This window comes from Stegostoma tigrinum, chromosome 6, assembly GCF_030684315.1.
Source record: "Stegostoma tigrinum isolate sSteTig4 chromosome 6, sSteTig4.hap1, whole genome shotgun sequence".
Lineage (NCBI taxonomy): Eukaryota > Metazoa > Chordata > Chondrichthyes > Orectolobiformes > Stegostomatidae > Stegostoma > Stegostoma tigrinum.
In genome coordinates this window covers 107,071,244-107,094,843 of record NC_081359.1, presented here as the reverse complement: position 1 = coordinate 107,094,843, position 23,600 = coordinate 107,071,244, and the positions used below count along the sequence as shown (strand labels likewise).

Here is a 23,600-nt window from a genome sequence, read left to right as displayed (position 1 = left end):
TTTTTCTAAATTTGTGGGGAGAGGGAGAGGGTGGAGATTGAATATATTTTTTGAGGCTCAAGTATGCAACTAACAGAAAATGCAAGGAAGGAAGATCAGCCTTCAGAAGAATTGGAACTGAAATGTGAACAACAGATTTAATAGCTAATGTCAAATTCAAAAATATTCTGCTTTAGTACTTATGTCTGTCCTCCCATTCCAGTACTCTTCTCTCTAACTTTTTGCTGAGTACAAAATCCCAAGGCAGCAACATAGGCCGTGCATAAACCTTGAGTTATTGATGGGGAAAGCAAAGGGCAATAAGTTTATTCCTATTGGCATCGGTTGTATTTTTATAACTCAAAATGCACTTTTATTAGTGTCTATTTGAATTAAATCATACATAAGTAAACTGCTGCTATGCTACTCCTTAACTCTTTTTTCATGGAATAAATTGTGGTTGGAGATGGCTGTGGGCAGGCAATCATCAAAATGCGAACAGAAATCAGATGCATCACTAAGTGAATTTGATTATTTAGCCACTATAACCCACAGCCAATTCTTCTTACTAGGTGAACATTTTATTCAGTTACTTCAACACTTTTTTTGACTTGGAATAGGTGATTTCATCTTCTCTCAGTTCACTGACAACATGTTATTCTATTATCAAGATATAGTGAATGTGTAGCATTTTCCTACAAATTTCTGATGTGTCTACTGCTTCAGCCCTTGCCTCAGATTTGTCTATGTTTTAATTAGCAGTTGGCCTAACTACAAAACTGCTTGTAATCATATTTTTACAATCAAAGACACAATTAACTGGATTTTTATTGTCCAATTTGAAAGTAAACATTTTGGAAATCTGTATTTAGACTGGTCAGCATCTACAGTGAAGAATAGAGTTTATCTTTCTGTTTGACCTTTTCATCAGAGCATGTGCCTGAAGTGTTCCCTCTCCACTGATGCTACCAGATCTGCTGAGTGTTTCAAGTCTTTTCTGTCAATTTTGTCATCAAGCCATGGATGTTCAGTTTTTGTCATTACCTAGTTGGGAAATTTGTGTCTGCATGTCTGTGTGATAAGCTGAATTCCTTGATGTGTTAAATTTGAAGATTGTCAAAAACGGACTCTACTAATTGATCAAACAACATTCATAAACTAAATGCAGATGATGAAATGTCCAAACTTCATTTTGTGATATAACATACTTATAACTAGACGTTCATTTGGAGATTTGACATCAAGGTCATACTTTTATTACTGTGTCTCACATTTCAGCAACTGTCATCCACTTTTCTCCTGATAAGTTTCTGTATGTGTTTTCTGGGAGAGACAGGCTGATTTCTCTTTGTACATCGTCAAGAATATTTCTCTCATTGTATCTTGTATGAACTGATTTCAGTCAACATTGATCATGATTGTTCCGTGCATTGGTATACCAGCAAGATGTGTTGCAGAGAGTTATTGATGGGCATCTGACTACTTTCCCATCCCTGCCTTTGCTATTTGTGAAAGATGCTGATGGGAACCAAGACTTTTTGCTTGCTCCGTGTGACCAGCTGTCTCCTGGAGTATTAACACGAGTGAAAGCTTTGAGGAGACAAGATAAATGCCAATGGCTTCTGTATATATCCCTGCGCACCTCCCAATGGTAGATGACAGAATAGAATCAGCTAAGTTTGACTCCTCACTCATCTCAGAATGACTGGAGTTTACAAGATGTTTTGAAAGGCAGGTATTGTTTTAAGAAGTTAATAGGAAGTTTTTGTAACTTAGTGTGCTGCCAGGTCAACATTTGATCGAGTGGATCAGAGTGCGCTGTTGTCTGATATGTGACAAGCTGTCTTTGTGTATGAGCCATTTTCAGTATTTATCAAGGCAATTAGTTTTACACAGAACATAGAACATTATAGCACAGTACAGGCCCCTCGGCTCTCGATGTTGTGCCGACCTGCCATACCAATCTGAAGCCCATCTAACCTACACGATTCCATGTATGTCCATATGCTTGTCCAATGACGACTTAAATGTACTTAAAGTTGGCGAATCTACTACCGTTGTAGGCAAAGCATTCCATTCCCTTACTACTATGAGTAAAGAAACTACCTCTGACATCTGTCCTATATCTTTCACCCCTCAATTTAAAGCAATGCCCCCTCATGCTCGCCGTCACCATCCTAGGAAAAAGACTCTCCCTATCTAACCCTCTGATTATCTTTGATGTCTCAATTAAGTCACCTCTCAACCTTCTTCTCTCAAACAGCCTCAAGTCCCTCAGCCTGTCCTTGTAAGACCTTCCCTCCATACCAGGCAACATCCTAGTAAGTCTCCTCTACACCCTTTCCAAAGCTTCCACATCCTTCTTATAATGCGGTGACCAGAACTGTACGCAATACTCCAAGTGCGGCCGCACCAGAGTTTTGTACAGCTGCAGCATAACCTCTTGGTTTCGGAACTCGATCCCTCTATTAATAAAAGCTAAAACACTGTATGCCTTCTTAACAGCCCTGTCAACCTGGATGGCAACTTTCAAGGATCTGTGTACATGGACGTCGAGATCTGTCTGCTCATCTACACTACCAAGAATCTTACCATTAGCCCTGTACTTTGCCTTCCAGTTACTCCTACCAAAGTGCATCACTTCACACTTGTCCGCTTTGAACTCTATTTGCCACCTCTCAGCCCAGCTCTGCAGCTTATCTATGCCTCTCTGTAACCTCCAACATCCTTCGTCACTATCCACAACTCCACCGACCTTAGTGTCGTCTGCAAATTTACTAACCCATCCTTCTACGCCCTCATCCAGGTCATTGATAAAAATGACAAACAGCAGTGGACCCAACACCGTCCCTTGCAGTACACCACTAGTAACTGGTCTCCAGGATGAACATTTCCCATCAACCACCACCCTCTGTCTTCTTTCAGCAAGCTAATTTCTAATCCAAACTGCTATATCTCCCACAATCCCATTTCTCCACATTTTTGCACAATAGCCTACTGTGGGGAACCTTATTGAAAGCCTTGCTGAAATCCATATACACCACATCAGCCGGTTTACTCTCATCTACCTGTTTGTTCACCTTCTCAAAGAACTCAAAGTTTGTGAGGCACGACCTACCCTTCACAAAGATGTGCTGACTATCCCTAATCAATTTATTCTTTTCTAGATGATTATAAATCCTATCTCTTATAACGTTTTCCATCACTTTACCAACAACTGAAGTAAGGCTCACTGGTCTATAATTACCAGGGTTGTCTCTACTCCCCTTCTTGAACAGGGGAGCCACATTTGCTATCCTCCAGTCGTCTGGCACTATTCCTGTAGACAATGACGAGTTAAAGATCAATGCCAAAGGCTCGGCAATCTCTTCCCTGGCTTTCCAGAGGATCCTAGGATAAATCCCATCGGGCCCAGGGGACTTATCTATCTTCAGCCTCTGTAGGATTTCTAATATCTCTTCCTTGTCAACCTCAATCCTACCTAGTCTAGTAGCCTGTATCTCCATGTTCTCCGCGACAATATTGTTGTTTTCTGGGGTGAATACAGTCGCAAAATATTCATTTAGTGCTTCCCCTATCTCCTCTGACTCCACACACAACTTCCCGCTACTATCCTTGATTGGCTCTAATCTTACTCTTGTCACTCTTTTATTCCTTTATATACCTATTGAAAGCCTTAGGGTTTACCCTGATCCTATCTGCCAACAACTTCTCATGTCTCCTCCTGGCTCTTTTGAACTCTCTCTTTAGGTCTTTCCTGCCTACCTTGTAACCCTCGAGCGCCCTATTTAAGCCTTCACATCTCATCCTAACATAAGCCGCCTTCTTCCTCTTGACCAGAGATTCCACCTGCTTCATACGTCACAGCTCCCGCGCTCTACAGCTTCCTCCCTGCCTGACAGGCACATACTTATCTAGGACACACAGGAGCTTTTCCTTGAATAAGCTCCACATTTCTAATGTGCCCACCCCCTGCAGTTTCCTTCCCCATCCTATGCTCCCTAAATCTTGCCTAATCTCATTGTAATTGCCTTTCCCCCAGCTATACCTCTTGCCCTGTGGTCTACACCTATCCCTTTCCATCACTAAAGTAAACATTACAGAATTAGGATCGCTATTACCAAAGTGCTCACCTACTTCCAAATCTAACACCTGGCCAAGCTCATTACCCAGTACCAAATCTAATGTGGCTTCACCCCTTGTTGGCCTGTCTACATACTGTGTCAGGAAGCCCTCCTGCACACACTGGACAAAAACTGACCCATCTATAGTACTCGAACTATAGTGTTCCCAGTCAATATTTGGAAAGTTGAAGTCCCCCATGACAACTACCCTGTCTCTCTCGCTCCTATCGAGAATCATCTTTGCTATCCTTTCCTCAGTTTTGTAATCATTGAATAAAGTGAAGATTGAGTGAGTGCATTATAGATTTGAAGTTTACTTTGTTGAGGTACCATTTTGAAATGCAAAGCTTTGCGGTGTTCAGTAACCCCTGCTTGTTGTTTTGTCTTAATTGTCACACTAGGCAAAAGCAGATCGTACATCGAGATACAGAAAACCCGAAATAATTATTTGAGTAAGTCCAGATATTGTGCCCTCCCTGTTATATTTTAAAACTGACCACTTGTAAGTCTACATGGGATGTGATTCTCAACATTTTTTCTCTTGTATTCTGTATCTGCTTCCTCCTTTTTTAGTTTCATCTTTTGATTATACAGTGTCATCCATTTCACCTCATCATATGGAATTATTTTTAATTGAAAGGACTGTTGCAGAATTCCTACAGATTACTTTGTTTGCCATGTTTTCATACCTCACTTCTGTTCCATTGGAATTGTTTTGTTTTGTTGAAACTGATGCAGGTCAATGTATTTGTTATGCTGAAAACAGCAACTGTGTGCACGTATGTGTATTAAACTTTATTGGCAGGATGAATTGATATAAATGAGTGCTCTTTTAAAAAGATGCAAAGTTTTGATTAATTTATAATGATGCAGTAAAGGTTTATCCTTCATACTAATCACTGGAGTGATAAAGCGTTTCAATTAGATCAGTCATAAATACAACCTTGTAAGTTGTTAGCGACTTGCTGGCATTTAGTTGAAATTAATTTTGTATCAGATTCCTCTAGTAATATGTATTATTCTTAAATGGAGTGCTGGTTTTCATGAGGATAGCCATGTTCTCTCCTTGCTCTTATCCTCGAGGGCATCTAGGGCCCTCTTGGTCATTGTTAGGTTATAAGAAAAGTTTTGCTTAAGTGAAGCAATAGATTAATGGTATTACAAGACTCTGCAGGGACCCTGTTACTATTCTGTGGACCCAAGTTTAAATCCGGTAGATGGCGATATTTGAATTCAATAAAAATCTGGAATTAGGAGTCTAATGGTTTTTTTTCCCCCTTTATTCATTCATGAGATGAGGGTGTTGCTGGATAGACAAGCACTTACTGCCCATCCCTAAATTGCCTGGATGGCAGTTGAGAGTCAACCATATTGCGGTGGGTCTGGAGTCACATGTAGGTCAGACCAGGTTGGCTTTCCAAGGATGGCAGTTTCCTTTCCTAAAGGACATTAGTGAACCAGACGGGTTTTTCCGACAATTGGCGATGGATTCATGGTTGTCATATGATTCTTAATTCCAGATACTTTATTGAACTCAAATTTCAACAACTGCCACGTCGGGATTCTAACGAGGGTCCTCAGAATATTTGCTGGGTCTCTGGATTAACAGTCTAGTGACACCGCTAGGCCATTGCCTCCCCTAGATGTTGTTGTCAATTTTCAGGAAAAACTCCTCTCGTTCACTGATGTCCTTTTAGGGAAGGAAATCTGTCACCTCTAACTAGTATGGCCTGTGTAAAACTCTAGACCTACAGTGAAGTGGTTGACTTTTAACTGCCTTTGGGAACAATTAGGAATAGGCAATAAATACTGAGATGCCAATGTCCTGTGAATGAATTGATACAACCTTACTACTACTCTTGCAAGATGAATTCGTTTTTGTAACATGTCCAGCAATGTGGTAAGTGAGCTTCTAGAACCAAGCCTTGAATTTCAACCTACGGGGAAGGTCACCTAATTACAACTGTGGAGTAGAATCCCTTTGTGATTGCTGAGCTGAGTCTTACCGATGTCTCTTGGATCATTGGTTTTAGATACTTAAGTTTTATCCTTTAGGTTTCTAATTCTTTTACCACTTTAATTTAGGTGGTAGTAATTCCAGCAATTGGAATAGATGAGCTGGGAGTGCTGAGTAACTTGAGTTTTTATTGGATACTGGTGTATTATTGTTGTGTTAATTTATATTTATGCTTGCAGGCAAGGATAAAAGTTTAATTGCATCTCTTCAAAGGTATTGATACCTTTGATCCACACAAATTGGGGCAAGTTTCTGTTCCCTTATTTTAGAAAAATCAGAGTTCGAAGGCGCATCAAAGGATTTTGATGGAGAAAACCACTTTGTGAAGTAAATATTTAAAATTTTTCACCATGGTTGTCGTTGTTCTCCTCACAACCATCTTTCCACCACTAGAGCTGTTTCTTCCCAGTTTTCTCCACTAATCCTCAGAAGACATTGACAAATGATTGAATAGCTGCCCTGTAGCAACTGGCTCCTATGTGCTGGGCCTATACCACGAGTTTTCACATCAGACTTGGGCAGGGGGTTGGAAGTCATAGTCAACCTGAATTTAGCAGATGTGCACTACTGCAATGCAGTCCTGAACATGATGTTGGTTATGATGTTAATCACGGATCGGATAGAAGAGTTAACTTTTTTGGGTGTCATGGGACAGGCAGGTTTCAATAGGCAGTGAAGGAAAACAATTTAATTATTCTGCAATAACTTCTCTGAATTCATTCTGGGTGCCTGTGTCTGGGTCAGCATTTATTGCCCATCTCTAGTTGCCTTTGAGAAGGTTGTGAGCAGCTGCCTTGAACTGCTACAGTCTATTTGATATAAGTAGGTCAACAATGCTGTTAGCCAGGGTTTTTGAAATAGTAACACTGAAGGGATGGTAATAAGTTTCCAAGTCAGGGTGGTGAGTGGCTTGAATGTCATTATACGTACTTTCTAAGTCTCATAGCTATGAGACTGAGTTTGACAGTTCAGCCTCCGTTTGTGACCTCCATTCGTAGCCTATCTTAGTGTTTTAGTGCAGTCTTAGGGGAGTGCTACTGTGCTGGAGGTGTCATCCTTAACAGTAAACCAGACTTCTGACTTCCTCTCAAATGAATCTGAAAGCTCAATGACACAGTTCAGGGAAATTCAGCCATGTTATCTCCAGTGTGCTGATGAATATTTATCTCTGTCTACATCACTGAAATAGATTGTTGCTCGTCTCATTGCTGTTTGCTGGCTTCGCTGTGTGTACATTTGCTTCGCTTCCCTACAATGAAAAGAAACCGATTCATTTTGGGTAGTGTAGAAGGTTGCCAAAGGATACAGTGGGATATAGTGCAGTTGCAGATATGGGTGGAAAAACGGTAGATGGAGTTTAACCCAGATGTGAGGTGCTGCACTTTACACTTTTCCTTAATATTTGACCTCTTAGAGTTAGAGGGTCAGTGTGGTCTCAGTTGGCCGGTGGCCAGCTTCGACTTTAGGGATTCAGATTCTGTGATGTGGCCTGCTGGCTCACAAGTAGGAATGTCATCATTGTACTACAGTAGTCCCTCAGTTACAGTTACAGACTGAGTTTGAGACAGTCAGTCTTAAAGTTGAGTCCTAATTCGTTACAAGACACGTTCCAGGTACTTGCTTTCACAAGTTTTTGCAGAACTTGTTAATTGTTTCAAAGCTTTGCTGAATAAAAACCGTTTTTCAGTCGGTCCATTTCAGGATAATATTTACAACACTGATTGCCTGGGCGCATATCTTGTTCAATATTATTCTTTCGACTGAAATTTTCTTTCAGTCTTCCTTTCTTGTGCACCCAACTATGAGGAATCACTGCCGATTAAACCTTGCTAGTCACTACCTTTGTGTGAGCAGAGCTATCCTGGACTCATTGGCTTACCCATACATGGTCAGCACAAGATTAATCTGGATTGGCTAGGTAATGTGAGCCTAATACTTACTTGGTATCTTTAAAAATCATGGCCATCTTACTTACATCTCTTCCTACTGTCTTCTGATTTACTCTTCGACATGCTAATCATTTTGGGAGGCCAGCACTTTTATAACGTCCCAGTTTACTGATTTTATAAATCTTAACCAAGATTGGGTGGCACCAATGAATAATGTGTGTATCTGCTTGGAGAATGTAATGTCACCCCATGGTCTGTAACTCCATGGTAATTGTTGATGTCTAAAACAAATTTACAGCTCAAAGTAACCGTACGAACTAAGATGCACTAATGTTGACACCTGTTTACATTAGCATTTATATTAGCATAAACTACCAGAATTATATCATGATCTAAATGGCTAATATTATAAGGAATTAATTCATGTATTGTAATTCTTTCAGGCAAAAGTAGACAATAAGAAAGCTAGCCTAAACATGTTTAACAAAATAAATTAAGGATGGTATTAGATCCAAAGAAGAGTAAAATGAAGTTGCTCAAAAGTGTAGCAATTCAGAGCATCTGGAACAGTTTAGAATTCAGCAAAGGACAACCAAAGAGTTGATTTAAAAGGGAAAATAGTGTATAAGACCAAACTTGCAAGGAATGTTGAAAGTGAACTGGAAGAGCTTTTATAGTTGTTTAAAAAGAGCAAGATTAGTGATGACAGTTGTTCACTTTTTACAGCCTGAAATTGTAGAAATGATGATGGGGAAAATGCAAATGGCACAGCAATTATTTTTGTTCTGTGTTCACAGAAGAAAGCACGTAGTACTTTCTAGAAATGCTCAGGAAGTAAGGATCTAGTAGGAAGGAAGAATTTAAGAAAATTAGTAAATAAAAACAGTACTGGAGGAATTATTGGGTCAGGGTTTGATAATCTACATCCCAGGGTGTTAAAGGAGGTGGCTGTGGAAATAGTGGATGCATTTGTTGTCATCTTCCAAAATTCTGTAGGTTCTAGAATATTCCTGGCAGATTGGAGAGGGACCAATGTAACCCCACGATTTTTTTTAAAGAAAGTAGGCAGAAAACCTGGAATTACAGACTGGTTTGCCTAACATCAGTACTAGGAAGGTGCTGGAGTCTCTTATAAAGATGTAATAACAAGAGACTTAAAAATAGCTACCGTATTACATAGAATCACCATGGTTTTGTGAAAGGAAAATAGTGCTCAGCAGTCTGAAGATGTTTTGAAGTTTTAATGAGAAGTATAAATGATGATAAATAGTAGATGTGATTTGTTTAGATTTTCAGAAACCTTATTGATAAGGTCCCACATAAGTTACTGTACAAAATCAAAGCAAATCGGATTGGTGGTAATATTCTGGCATGGATTGAGAATTGGCTATCGGAGAGAAAGCAGTCAGAATAAACATTCCAAGGTTGGGAACAACACAACTGCAAGGGAGTGAAAATCATGAGGAGGATGTAAAGAGCCTTCAGGATAATTCAGACAAGTTATGAGTAGGCAAATATGTGATGAATGCAATGTAACATGGATAAGTAAAGGTTTTGCTTCAGAATGAGACTGGTTTATGAACAAATGGACCGGAGTTCCCTTGTATGCTGGTCTTTGAAGGCAAATAGTACGGGTGTAGCAGGCAGTTAGGAAGCCAAATGTTATGTTTGCTTTTGTTGCACAAAGGTTTGAGAACTGGAAGAAGGAAGTCTTACTGCTGTTATACAGGGCATTGGTGTGATCACACCTGGAGCATTGTGTAATTTTGCTCTCCTTATCTAAGGTGGTCCAGACAACAGGTTATAGTTTTGAACTGCCATGAGAAGTTATTTCAGTCAGTGGTGAACCTGTGAACAGGCTGTGGGGATGAGCTTACTGAATATATTTGAGAAATAGATTTTTGAAAGCTAAATGTGACAAGTGTATGGAGAGAGAGCAAGAGTATGGTGTTTTGAAAATGGTCATGTTGAATGGTGATTGTGTATGTTGGGCCTGTTTTCTATTCAACTGTACTTAGAAAGGATTATATATTTTCTAGTCAACCTGTTTAGAGATATTGTTACAAGTGTTGAGCAGGCAAGATTTGAACCCGGGCTTCCTGGTCTAGAGGGAACTATTGCCTCACGAGCCCCTGCTTTGAAAGGATTAGGTTACAAGGATAGATTGCTTAAAACTGCCTTTTATTCTCCAAAATTTTGAAGTTTAAGGGGTAAAAGTTAGCAGCTGTCCATCATATTCATGTAAGGATGATTTTTAAAAGTCCATTTCTGATAATTACAATAATATTTTAGAGTGTGCATTGAGAAATAATGGTAAATTCAGAAAATGCTGGCTTAATCTTAAAGATAAAACTAAGCCATTGTGATTGAAATTATGAATCTGATCAAGTGAGAGAAATAGAGATTTGTTGATTGAAGACCAACCATAAACTGATAGAAGTAGTTGTGAAACAGGCTTAGGAACTTTATGGCCTAATGCAGTACGAATGCATCAGTCCATTGTTTTCCCCTAAGAAATACATCATTTTTCCCCTCTTTATCTTAAATGTGTTAATTTATTCTAAAGGACCTTGATTTTCAACAGCATTTATTTCCTCTGAGAGTCAAAACAGTGAGATTTAATGGGATATTTGATCAAAGGATAATTTAATTATCATACTCAAATAAAAGGTCTTGAACAGGAGCCTGATGGACTCTTGTGGTGCATGGTGTTGTCCCTACTACTGGGCCAGGAAGCCTGGGTTCAAGTCCCACCTGCTCCAGAGGTGTGTTATTTCATACCTAAATCAAAGGTTGATTGAGAAAATTTGTAATCCAATTGTATAGAACCCGTATCATTTTAAAAATTGAACAGAAACCTGGCTGACTTGCTCCTGAATGCTGAGGCAAGTACTGCAGCTGAGATCAGTGAACTCGGCACAAGCTTTGGAAATGTTTACTTGTCTGCTATTGCTATCAACTGAGCAGTCAGGAGAACTGACAATATGTAGATGTATCTGTGCGTACGCATGTGCGTCCACACACTTGCATGAATATATGTTGGGGGGGGGCGTGTGCATGTGCATCTATGTGAGGGTGAGTGTGTGTTTCCACATCTATGCAAATGGAGCATGTATGTGGATGTGCATGCAGAAGCATGTTTAGATGTTTATAGCTGTATATGTGAAGAGAAGAATGAAAGCTGTCATTGTACCAGTTACAACATGATATTCTGAACATGTCACCTTCCCGTTTCACAAGTAGAAGTTAGATTTGAGGGTTCTGCAACTTTAATAAAAATTGTGTTTTTAATTGCAGACTCTCAGCAAGTGGTCCATGTTATTTCATCAAGGAGCCAGGATTGGGCCGAACACGAAGTTTCCATGGACACCAGCCCCACGATTATCTACCAGGATGTTTCTGGAGAACCCCAATCAGCGACCTCCACCATTAAAGCACTGCTGGAACTCCAGCAGACAGGTGTGCATTTTTTTAACTGCCGGCTTAAACTTCTTACAATTTGGGAAGAAGTATTGTGGTGGAAAAGTGGACAAATGCTTTATTCTAAAAATGGACAGGTTTAAGGAAATTGAATTGCCCTTCAGCCATCCAGATTTTTACTTTGTGTACAGGGAGATTGAAGCAAACAGTAGCAAACAACATTTCATATTTCTGTATCGCTTTTAATAAAACACTGCAAGACCCTTCATTGTCTCGCATGACACTGAACCATCTAAAGGATATTTGAGGTCAGATAACTAAAATGTTTGTTGTGAAGTAGTAGGTTTTAAGGAATAGCTTAAGAGAGGGAGAGCAAGGCGCAGAGATGGAAAAAGAGGATTCCAGAGCTTAGGGTTGAGGCAGCCACCAGTAGTAGAAGTTAAAATCAGGGATGCAGATGAGTTTGAATACAGGAGTGCAGATATAGAACCGTAGAACCCCTACAGTATGGAAACAGGCCCTTCGGCCCAACAAGTCCACACTGAACCTCAGAGCATCCCACCCAGGCCCATTCCGCATAACCCACCTAATCTAACATCCCTGAACACTACAGGCAATTTAGCATGGCCAATCTGTCTAACCTGCATATCCTTGGACTGTGGGAAGAAACCAGAGCAGCCGGACTAAACCCACGTAGACATGAGCAGAATATGCAAACTCCACGCAGACAGTCGTCCGAGGCTGGCATCGAACCAGGTCCCTGGCGCTGTGAGGCAGCAGTGCTAACCGCTGAGCCACTGTGTGAAGAGTGTGGGGCTGCAAGAGTTTAGAGTTAGAAAGGCATAATGCCATGTCAGTATTTGACAACAAGGATGAGAATTTTAAAATTACTATGTTACTTCCTAGGACCCAATGTAGACAGTGAGCACAAGTTGGAACAAAATTTGTTTCAGTTTAAAGCACGGGCAGTGCATTTTTGGATGGCCTTCAAGGTTGCAGAGAGTAGAACATGGGACTCCAGCCAAGAGTGTGACAAAATAATCAAGTCCAAGTGTAACAAAAGCATGAATGACGGTTTCAGCAACAGAAGAGCTGAGACAGAGGCTGGTTCAAGCAATTTTATGGAGGTGAAAATATCAGAGATGGCACAAATACAAAATTTGAAGCTTACCTTGTGAAATGTGGCTGAGGAATAGGAAGGAGCCAAGGATGGATCTTTCGTGGGACACCAGAGGCAGTGGTATGTGGCCAGGAACCGAAGCAAATGATTCTCTGGTTTTTCTTAAAAAGGTGAGATTGGGAGTAGTTGAATGCAACCCACCAGCTGGATGGTGGTAGGGCGGAGGTGGAGGAGGATAGTGTGATCAGTATGCAAAGGCTGCAGACAGATTGAGAATGACCGGGAAGGAAAGTCTACCTTTGTCACAGTCGCACAGAACATCACTTGTGACCTAAAGAGCAGTTTCAGTCCTGTAGTGGGACGTCTAATTGGTTGGCCTTGATCTTGGTGACAAAGAAGCCCTTTGCACGTACCTTTTTGAAGGTGAGAGTGCATGGGAGAGAAGAACTTAGCCAGTGGTCCAGCCAGAGCAGACAATACCTAACCCACTTGTCCCCTATACCCTTTTGAAGTGTGCATTCCTCGGCCTTAAAGGATCAGAAATGCGGGGTCATACTGGGGGAACAGCTTTAATGAGAGAAATCAGTGCTTTAGTTTGTGGCTAGGAAGGAAAGGCGAGATTGAGCAAAGCAGAGTCTGCAGAAATATTGTGGCGATGGAGGATTTAAGGCTGGAGAGTTGAGATTTTGAAGGTACCCCAGCTGGTCAATTGGAGAATTGTTTCTTTCCAGGCAGGAATACAGAAGGATGTTTTGGGGCATGGAATGCAGGTGTAAGAGGGGAGCAATGAAAGGAACTTATCAGAGATAACATATCTATACAGTTGGACTAGCAAGTCCATGTAGGATGGCAAGATGACCAGAATGAAAGTGGATATGATATGTTTACATTAAAGCAAGGTTTAGAGAGGTTGAGAGGCCAAACACACACACCTACCCCAACACCAAGGGTAAGAGTGAACTCACAGGAGAGCAAACATGATAAGTTGGGATGGAAGTTAAAATCATTCCATAATGAGACGTTACTAATTCTAGGAGTAAAACTGTGAAGCTGTCTCATTTATTTAAAAAAAATGTATTATTATCATACTTGGGACAGTGATAGAGATGGATGGTTTTGAAATGGTATTAATACGGAATTCTTTGAGGAGGAAACATGCATGGTCAGAGGTACAGTTGATGTAATATATTTGGATTTCAAAAGGTGTCTAAGTAATGCATATAGGTTACTTAAAAGAATTAGAATTAGCTTTTTTGTCATGTACTCATTTGAGTACAGTGAAAAGTTTAGAAGTCATGACATATGACACCAACTAAGGGACACGGGTTACCGGACCTGAAATGTTAACTCTGTTTTTTCCTTCACAGATGCTGCCAGACCTGCTGAGCTTTTCCAGCAACTTCTGCTTTTGTTCCTGATTTACAGCATCCTTAGTTCTTTCAGTTTTTATAAGGTACAAAGGTACCTGGCTACAGATTCTTAAGTACAAATTCTTAAGGGAAAATATCTAGAAAAATAAAGAAATCAAAAGTTCAGAATACCATTCCTTCCAACCCAGTCCATGCTGGCACTTGGCTTCTAATCTGCGCCGGGTCTTGATTCCAGACTGTGTAGGGCTTCGCCTCGAAACCAGGAGACTGCCCTGGAATCATTTCCAACCTGGAAAAGTGTCCGTTGAGCCAATGCCAGGCCACCATGCTGCTCCTGCGCTCAGGCCAGGAGTTCAGGACATTGCTGAGAAGGAAAGAAGAGGGATAAAAAAACAAAGGGGAAATAAAGAAGAGGAAAAAATAAAAAGACACAGCAGATGAGCTCTGGCTGAGGAATCCTACTTTACCACCTTCTTGGAATAAACTAAGAGTCAATGGTGTTAACAATGGTCTGTTTGAATCGTTTAAGAACTGGCTAACCAGTAGGAGACAGAGTTGGATTAAAGTGAATTTTTTTCAATTTATGCTAATTATTTGGCTGGGGGAAGTGAAGGTGCTATTGCCAAGTTTGCAGATGGCACAAATCTTTTTGAGAATTCAAAAAAATGAAAATGACACAGAATCTACAGAGGAATATGGACAGGTTAGGTGAGTGGTCAAAAACATTAACAGTTAGAATGTCATGCGGGAAAGTATGAGGTTATGCACTTTTGCAGGCAGACTAGAAGACCTGAATGTTGTTTAAATGGAAAAAGCTGCAGCACAGAGGGATTTGAGATCCTTGCCCATCAATCACAAGAAGAACTGACATCCAAGTTCAACGAGCAAGAGAGAAGATGTATGGAATGTTGGCTTTTATTTCAAAGCGAGTGGAGTATAAAATTATTGCCTAGTCTTACTAAACCTTTTACAAGGTATTTGTCAGATCATAGCTGGAATGCTGTGACTAGTTTTGGGCCCCTTATCTAAGGTAACATGTACTGGCATTGGAGGCAGTCCAAAGAAGGTTCACTAGATTGATTTATGGATATGCAGGGACTGTGAGGAGAGATAAGTCGAGTTATACTCATTTGAAGAATGAGGCGAGACCTTACTGAAACATTAAAGATTTAGAAGGGACTTGACTGGGTAAATGGGAAGAGGTTGTTTCCTGTTGTGGGTGAGACTGACCATAGAGCACAATCTCAGAGTAAGTGGTCATCCACTAAAGGGGAATATTTCTTAGAGGGTAGTGAATGTGTTGAGGCTCCTAAGCCTTATTATAGGAGACGTAGAACAAAATAAAATGAGAAAACGCAAGAGGAATGAGGAATTAGACCAAGTGTGATCAAACAAATTTCATTAGCTAAAGTTCATAGTGACATACGGATGATCAGAGGATTAGATAGGGTGGACAGTAAGAGCCTTTTTCCTCGGATGGTAATGGCTAGCATGAGGGGACATAGCTTTAAATTGAAGTGTGATAGATATGGGTCATATGTGAGAGGTAGGTTCTTCCTCAGCGTAGTAAGGACGTGGAATGCCCTGCCTGCAACAGTAGTAGACTCGCCAACTTCAAGGGCATTTAAATGGCCATTGGATAAACAAATGGATGATAATGGAATAATGCAGGTTAGATGGGCTTCAGTTTGGTTTCACAGGTTGGTGCAACATCGAGGGCTGGAGGGCCTGTACTGTGCTGTTATGTTCTATGTTCCACTAACTTGTCCTGAATCTTGGGCTGTTATGTCCCGGGTTACTGAAATTCCAGAGTTGCGAGGTTACAATAGTTACCCCACCAATTCCCAACCAATTCAACTGACCGTGTGACCAAACAGCCTGCATTTGTTATTTAAAAAAACAATGCCTCTGCCTTAAAGTGCTGGAGGTGCGTCACTCTAGCTTATTTTTAACTTGTTTCTGTGGGCATCACTGGCTAGGTCAGCATTTGTTGCCCACCCCTAATTGCCCAGAGAGCAGTTGAGTCAACCATGTTCCTGTGGGTCTAGAATCATATGTAAACCAGATTAGATAAGGACAGCAGAGTTTCTTTCCAAAGGGGCACTTATGAACCAGATGGGTTTGTACAACAATTGACATAGGTTACGTGGACAGCAGTAGGCCGACTCTTTAATTCAACAAAGATTTGGAATAAAATTTTACCACCTACTTTTGTAGAACCTAAACCTATGTCCCCTGAGCAATGGCTTGAGGTTCTGGATTGCTAGTGCAGTGACATTAGACTCTGCCGCCACCTTCCTTCTCTGACCATGAAAGAAGTTACTGTACGGTAATTGAATTCAGTACTATCCAGGCTGTGGCACTTCAGTGAATTATGTATGCTAGACTTTTCTTATTCAAGGGATCAGGGCCTCACTGCCTGTGTCAGCATTCATTGCCCATTCCTATTGCTCTTGAGAAGGTGATAATGAAGTGCCTTCTTGAACCACTACAGCCCATTTGCTGTAGGTACAATGAGAATGTCATTAGGGAGGAAGTTTCAGGATTTTAACCCAACAACCGTGAAGAAATGGTGATTATATTTCCAATTAGGATAGTGAGTAGCTTGGAGAGGAACTTGCAAGTGGTGATTGTTTCCATGTATCTGTTGCTGTTGTCCTTTTTAGATGGTAGAAGTTGTGTGTTTGGAATGCACTGTCTAAGGAACTTTGTTGAATTCCCACACCTCATTTTGTCAATGACAATAGACAATAGGTGCTGGAGTAGGCCATTCAGCCCTTTGAGCCAGCACCACCATTCATTATGATCATGGCTGATCATCCACAATCAGTATCCTGTTCCTGCCTTGTCCCCATAATCCTTGATTCCACTATCTTTAAGAGCTCTATCTACCTCTTTCTTGAAAGTATCCAGAGAGTTGGCCTCCACTGCCTTCTGGGGCAGAACATTCCATATATCCACCACTCTCTGGGTGAAGAAGTTTTTCCTCAACTCTGTTCTATGGTGCTGCTACTCTGTGGTGGAAGGAATCAATGTTTGCAAATTTGATGTCAGTCATAGGCTGCTTTGTACAGAGTTGTGGAGATCCCAGGCGATAAATTACTCGCTGCAGGATTTCAAGCCTCTGGTCTGCTCTTGTACAACAGTATTTATGTGATTACAAACACAATGCTGGAAAATCTCAGCAGGTTTGACAGCATCTTTGGAGAGAGAAACAGTTAGTGTTTTGAGTCAGATGTAACTCTTCAAAAGTCCTGGTTCTTGTGGTTAGCTCGGTTCGGTTTCTGGGTCAATGTAACCACTGAAGATGTTGCCTCTCGGGAGGCAAATAGCGATTGTAATGCTATTGAAAGCCAAGAAACAATGGTTGGAATTGCTTTTGTTGGAAATATTTATTGCTTGGCACTTGTGTGGTGTGAATGTTACTTGCCATTTGTTAGCCCATGCCTTTCATATCGTCTGGGACTTAGTGCTTCAGTATTTCAGGAGCTGCAAATGATGCTTGTTGTGCAATCATCGGTGAACATTCCCACTTCTCGCTTCAAGAACAGCCATTGATGAAGCAGCTGAAGAAAATTTGGTATCGAATACTATCCCAAGGATCTCTTGTTGCGATGTCCTGGAGCTGAGATGACTGACCTCCAGCAGCTATAACCATTTTCCTTGTGTTAGGTGTTATTCAAACCAGTGGAGAATCTTCACCAATTCCCCTTGAGTCTAGGTTTTAGGGCTCTTTGGTGCCACACTCTATCCAATGTTGCCTGATGTCAAGGGCTGTCACTCTTATCTCAACTCTGGAATTCATCTTTTTTTTTGTCCATGTTTCTGTGTCTTTCCTCCCTCATTCCTTTAACTCTAGCTTATTGCTTTGCAGGAACCTAGTAGGTTGACAGTATGTTCTAAGACTCCCACCCATTCCATGCTGACTGTGGTGTGTAATAGCTGTAGGTAAATTTGGTTGCTTACCAATTTTTGCATTGTTTGCCCTGGTGTACAGAATAAAGAAAGAACAAAGATCAGTACAGCAGGAACAGGCCCTTTGGCTCACTAAATTGGTGCCAACATGACACCTTTCTGAACTAAAAACCTTTAGCCTCAATGCAGTTTGTATCCCTCTCTTCCTTGCCTATTCATGCAAGTATCAAGATGCATCAAATATTGCTGTTGCACCTGGTTTTACATCTCTTCTGGTAGCACATTCCAGGTTCTTAGCACCCTCTGTTGTTTAAAAAAATAAACTTGTTTCTCACATCTCCTTTTAAACTGTTTTTTTCCCCCAGTAACTGATATACTATTCATTCTATCCATGCCTGTCATCAATTTATAAATTTCTATTTAGTTGTTCCCCAGCCTGTGATGTTCAAGTGAAAACCAAGAATGTGTTCAATCTCTCCTTGTAGCTAATACCCTCCAAACCAGGCAATGACCTGGTAAACCATTTCTGTATCCTCTCCAAAGCCTCCACAACCTTCTAGTAGTGTGGCAACCAGAACTGTACACAATATTCCAAATGTGGCCACTTTGAAGTTCTATACAGCTGTAACGTGACTTGCCAATTTTTGTACTCTGTGCCTTGACCACCTTATTTATCCACTTGTGTTGCCACTTTCAGGGAACTGTGGACCTGAACGCTTAGATCCTTCTGTAATTCTTCTATGGGTTCTGCCATTTACTGTGTACTTCCCTCCTGCATTAGAACTTGCAAAATATTTCACCTCACGTTTGTCTGAATTAAATTCCATCTGCTGTTTCTCTGCCCAAATCTCCAGCCTGTTTATATCCTGCTGTATCCTCCGGCTATATTTTTCACTATCTGCAGCTCCCCCAAGCTTTGTCATCCACAAACTTACTAATCAGACCAGTTTTACATTCTTCTCCAAATCATTTCGTATAATGCAAATAACAAGGGTCCCTGCAGAACCATCCAGTCAGAAAAGCACCCTTCCACCACTACCCTTGTCTTCTATGATAGTAAGCTAGTTCTGTATCTATCTTAGCAGGATCACTGGAAATCTCACGTGACTCACCTTCTGTAGAGCCCCCATGTAGACAACATCCACTACCCTGCTCTCGTCTTTGTCAGTTCCTCAAAAAAAATTCAATCAAGATTATGAGAAATTACTTTTCCCCCTACACAAAGCCACGGTGCCTATCGCTAATAAGTCCATATTTTTCTAAATGTGAGTAAATCCTGACCGTAAGAACCTTCTCCAAGAATTTTCCTATCACTGAAATAAGGCTCATCAGTCTGTAATTTTTCGGATTATCCCTGTTGCCTTTTTAAACAAATGAACAACTTTAGCAATTCTCCATTCCTCTGGGACCTCTCCTGTGACTAAAGATGATTGAGATTTTGTACAAGGCCCCAGCAATTTCTTCCTACCCTCCCTCCAGTATTCTGGGATAGACTCCATCGGGTCTTGGGAACTTGCCTAACTTAATGCTTTTCAAAACTACCATAACCACCATGGTTGTATGTTAAGGACAGAGTTAAAAGAGCTGATAGCTTTTTTTTATTGTCTGCAAGGGAATTATGAAAGATCGTGCTTCATTACTGTTAGTTTAGGTAGCTATAACTGAATACTGATTGCCAAAAAGCATTCTATTACACTTACTTATAACACTTTATTTGATGAAGGAATTGTTTCTACTTTGAAGCAAAAGAGGACACAATTTTAGAAAAATGTAATAGCTTCTGTTCTGTTTCAGTTCAGTAGCCTGCTCCTCATTGCAGTGATTGTCGGCATGACTGATGACATGTTTTTTGAAGCATCTGTTATGTTTTTAGCACAGGTCATTAGTCCACCATGTATGCACCAGTTCTTGCTGCAGCAGTTCAGAACTAATCTTGCTGACATTCTCACTTTATTTTCATAGCCTGGCTTTTTTGTTGAAATATTTACTCATGTTTTTACAAAGATATTGGTTTCAGCCTCAATGATTTCTTGTAACCAAGCAATTAGTGCTCTTTTAGAACTGTGTGCAAACCAGTTTCTCCTGTGCCTTTCATTTTTGGGGATGAGTTAAATTGATGGTCCCTTGTCGCTAACTTATCATGCAGAGAGGTGAATTTCTTTGCAGTCGCCATATTAAAAACCTTCAAAATTGAAAGTGTTTATAATATCTTCTCTTGCCTTTTTTTTTGCTCCAGTGAGTTTTGTCCCAGTATTTCAAGGCTATCCTTATTAATTATAGTTTCCCATTGCTAGTGTAGCCATGACTAGTCTCTGTCCTGCAATCCCTTTGGTTTTAATTTCCTTGGCAAAGGCGGTGCATTAAGGATCATACCGTACCAGCCATTACTTGCCTGTTATTTTGTTCACACTTTTGTATATTTACAATTTTACTGTTTCCCCATGACTTGATGTATTGTATTTTCATTAGAAGATGCTTAACCAAACCCATGTATTTGACTTTCACGTGACAGTGAATGGATAATGGTCTGTGCTGGCTTTTGGTCTACACTGATTTCATTTGATGTGCGAAAATCAGTCAGCATTCCTGCTAGAGAGTAGAATCCAGTAATTCCTGCTGAAAAGTTTATGCTTGCAGGTATTGATCCAGTGTTGACAAGTTTTGAGTAGTGTGTTTGAATCATTTTTGGTGAGGAACCATTTGGTCTAAGAAAAATGATTTGGACATTTCTTTGTTTGCATTTGGTGTAGGTAAAGAAAAGTTGGAGTCTAAATCTCGGCAACCCACTATTGACCTCAGTCAGATGGCAGTCCCGATCCAGATGACACAGGAAAAGAGATTATCACCAGAAAGCCCAGCCATCACTGCTCTTGACTCAGAGTTAGCTTCTGAGTACTTCAACTCTGGTAAGTGTCCCCTGCTTGAGGTTACCAGAGAAGTTTCTAAAAATCAAGATACGTGTAGGGTTGTGGTAAATAAATATCAGTTATTTTTCAGACTTTCAATATAGGAATTGTAGTGTAAATAGCTTTCTTTTTTAGTCACTTTTTTTAACTTTGTGCCAGAATTCACTGAGCCTGAGAGACCTGCTGATGATTATCGCTAAGCTATTAATCCAGAGATCCTTGTAATGTTCTGGGGACCAGATTTCAAATTCGAATTCATTAATAGAAAAGCCTGGAACTAAGAGTCTAATGATGATCATGAGACTTGTCAATTGTTAGAAAATCTCACTTGACTCACCAATGTCCCTTTTAGGGAAGGAAATCTGAAATCTTCACCTGGTCTGACGCACGTGTGATTCCAGATAACGTGGTTGATTCATAACTGCCCTCCTAGTAACTTCGGATGAGCAATAAATGCTGATCTAGCCAGTGATGCCCACAATCTGTTTATGAATTTTCAAAACTAAAACCTTCGAAAGGAATCTAGTACCAGTTTATATTGGAGTAGTTGCATATTTGATGGCAAGGACGCTTGTATTTGTTCTTCATTAGTTTTTGGCCATTTATACTATATTTTAAGTTCATTTGGTGAAGTTTTTACAATTATTCTCAGCTGTTGATGTTTAGTCGAGAGAAAGAAAGAGGGATAGTCGGGGGTTCTATCTACTGAGTGGAGTCAGTTGATATTTTTTTACGACAAAATGACATTTGCTGAAACATGTAGTGTTCACCTGTGAAGGCTTAAGTCATCAGAGCCAGCAAACCTAGCTGTTTAAATTCATCAGTGACAAATGTCTACCTGAATGAAGTGCTGCAAGGTGAATGTTAACCTTGTCATGGTACAAGGCATACTATTGCTTTCAGGAGGGGAAAAAACAGGAGTAAGAACAAATGGAGAAAAATATTTTCAAACACAGCAAGTTTGTATATATTGAAGAGTGAATGCAATTTCATTGTGACACCGTGATCCGTGTTGCTACCAGCCTGCCTCCCTTCTGTTTTGTAGTGTTACAATACTGAATTCTCTCAGATTTTGATATTTTTGTTGCAAGTTGTAAGTTGGTTTTATACTCTAACCTTTTATGAACTAGAGTACTCACAGCTATTCAAGGTGATGTTTTCTTCAAGAATATCTTAAAAGGACGTTGTTTTTGATCATAAATACATTTTTATATGGCTGCTTTATTGTCCATTTCTAGTAGCTTTTGACCCGAATGGCTTGTAAGGACCAGTTTGGTAGGCATTTAAGAGTGAACCACATTACTATGAATCTGGAATCACATGTAGACCGGACCAGGTAAGGATGCAGATTTATTTCCTTGAAGGACGATGGTGACATAGGTGGGTTTTTAAAATAATGCAGTGATCGAGTGTGGACATTGCTGACTGGCCTCAACATTTATTGCTCACCCCTATTCAATCCCTTGAAAAGTTACTTGTGAGCTGCCGCCTTAAACTGCTGAAGATCAGTTGGTTTAGGTAGATCCACAATGTCGTTAGTGAGGGAGTTCCAGAGCTTCGACTCAGTGACACAGAAGGAGTGATGATGTATTTCGAAATCAGGATGCTGAGTGTCTTAGAGAGGGATCTCTGCAGATGATGGTGTTCCCACACATCTGCTGCCCTTGTCCTCCTTTGTGGTAATGGTTGTGGGTCTATAAGGAGCCTTGGTGAATTTTATGCATTGCATCTTGGAGGTGATGTATCTACTTCTGCAACTGAACATGGTGGAGGGAGTGAATGTTTTTGATATGGTTAACAATCAAGCGGGCTACTTTGTCTTGGATGGTGTCAAGCTTCTTGAATGCTGTTGATGCTCCACTCACCTACACGAGCGGAGAATGTTCCATCACACTCCTCACTTGTGCCTTGCAGATGGTGGACAGGCTTTGGGGAGTTAGGAGATGAGTCACTTGGTGCAGGATTCCTCACATCTGACCTGATCTTGTACACCTAGTATTTACGTGTTAAATCCAATTAAATTTCTGTTCCAGTTTATGTAAATTGTGCAAGATTACATGGTTACCGTTATGCTAGCTTTTAAATCCAGAATTTCGTTGAATTTCAAATCTTGCATCAACTGTGATGAGATTCAAAGTCATTCCCAGAACATCAGACTGGTATTCTGGATTACATGTCCAATGACATTATCACTATGCCACTTCTTCATCTGAATACAATGTTTTTTTTTCCCCTCCCATAGCCCTGAGGGAGGCTCACTGGATCTGAAATGTTAACTCTGATTTCTCTTCACAGATGCTGCCAGAGCTGCTGAGCTTTTCTGGCAATTTTTTTCTCTTTTTTGTTTCTGATTTCCAGTGTCTGCAGTTCTTTTGGCTTTCGCCCCCAGTAGTTTTTGCCATAGTTGTTAGCAGCAACTGTATATGCAACAAATATTCTACATTTGGATAAGGTTGGAAAGTGCACGCATTGGCTAGCTAGAAGCAGGTTGATTCTAATTAAGGAAAGTAAATTAACTCCAGTGTCTTTATCCTTCTACTTCCAAACAATCTTTTATTTCTCTCTTATTACTTGCTGCAATTGGTCCTTATTGGATAATTTCCTTTTGGAAAACAGTCTTTGGTGAGTGAAATCAGTCAAATTGTACAATTTTTTTTTGAAAATCTCATCAGACTAAGTTGGAATATATATTTATACACAGTAGGTAATGTATGAGGCATCATTTTTTAAAAGATGTGGAACAGACTGAGTACATTAATAAGGAAGATGTATGAGTATCAAACAAGAATACTGGGAAACAAATGGTAAAGGTAAGTGATAAACTGTCAGAAACGGGGAGGCAGATGCTATAATAGGGCTA

The 23,600-nt window shown here is 40.3% G+C and overlaps 1 protein-coding gene across 3 annotated transcripts in view; it reads left to right on the top strand.

The window, feature by feature from the left end:
* Positions 1-23,600, top strand: part of emsy (EMSY transcriptional repressor, BRCA2 interacting) — a 97,488-nt gene that overhangs the window by 56,587 nt on the left and 17,301 nt on the right. For 2 of the 3 annotated variants that reach the window (XM_059646838.1, XM_048532647.1), the window contains 3 exons: positions 4,505-4,555; positions 11,307-11,468; positions 20,585-20,740. In XM_059646838.1, coding sequence (XP_059502821.1) covers positions 4,505-4,555; positions 11,307-11,468; positions 20,585-20,740 — 369 coding nt within the window. The remainder of the gene's footprint in view (positions 1-4,504; positions 4,556-11,306; positions 11,469-20,584; positions 20,741-23,600) is intronic. The other variant, XM_059646837.1, reaches the window with a different exon arrangement.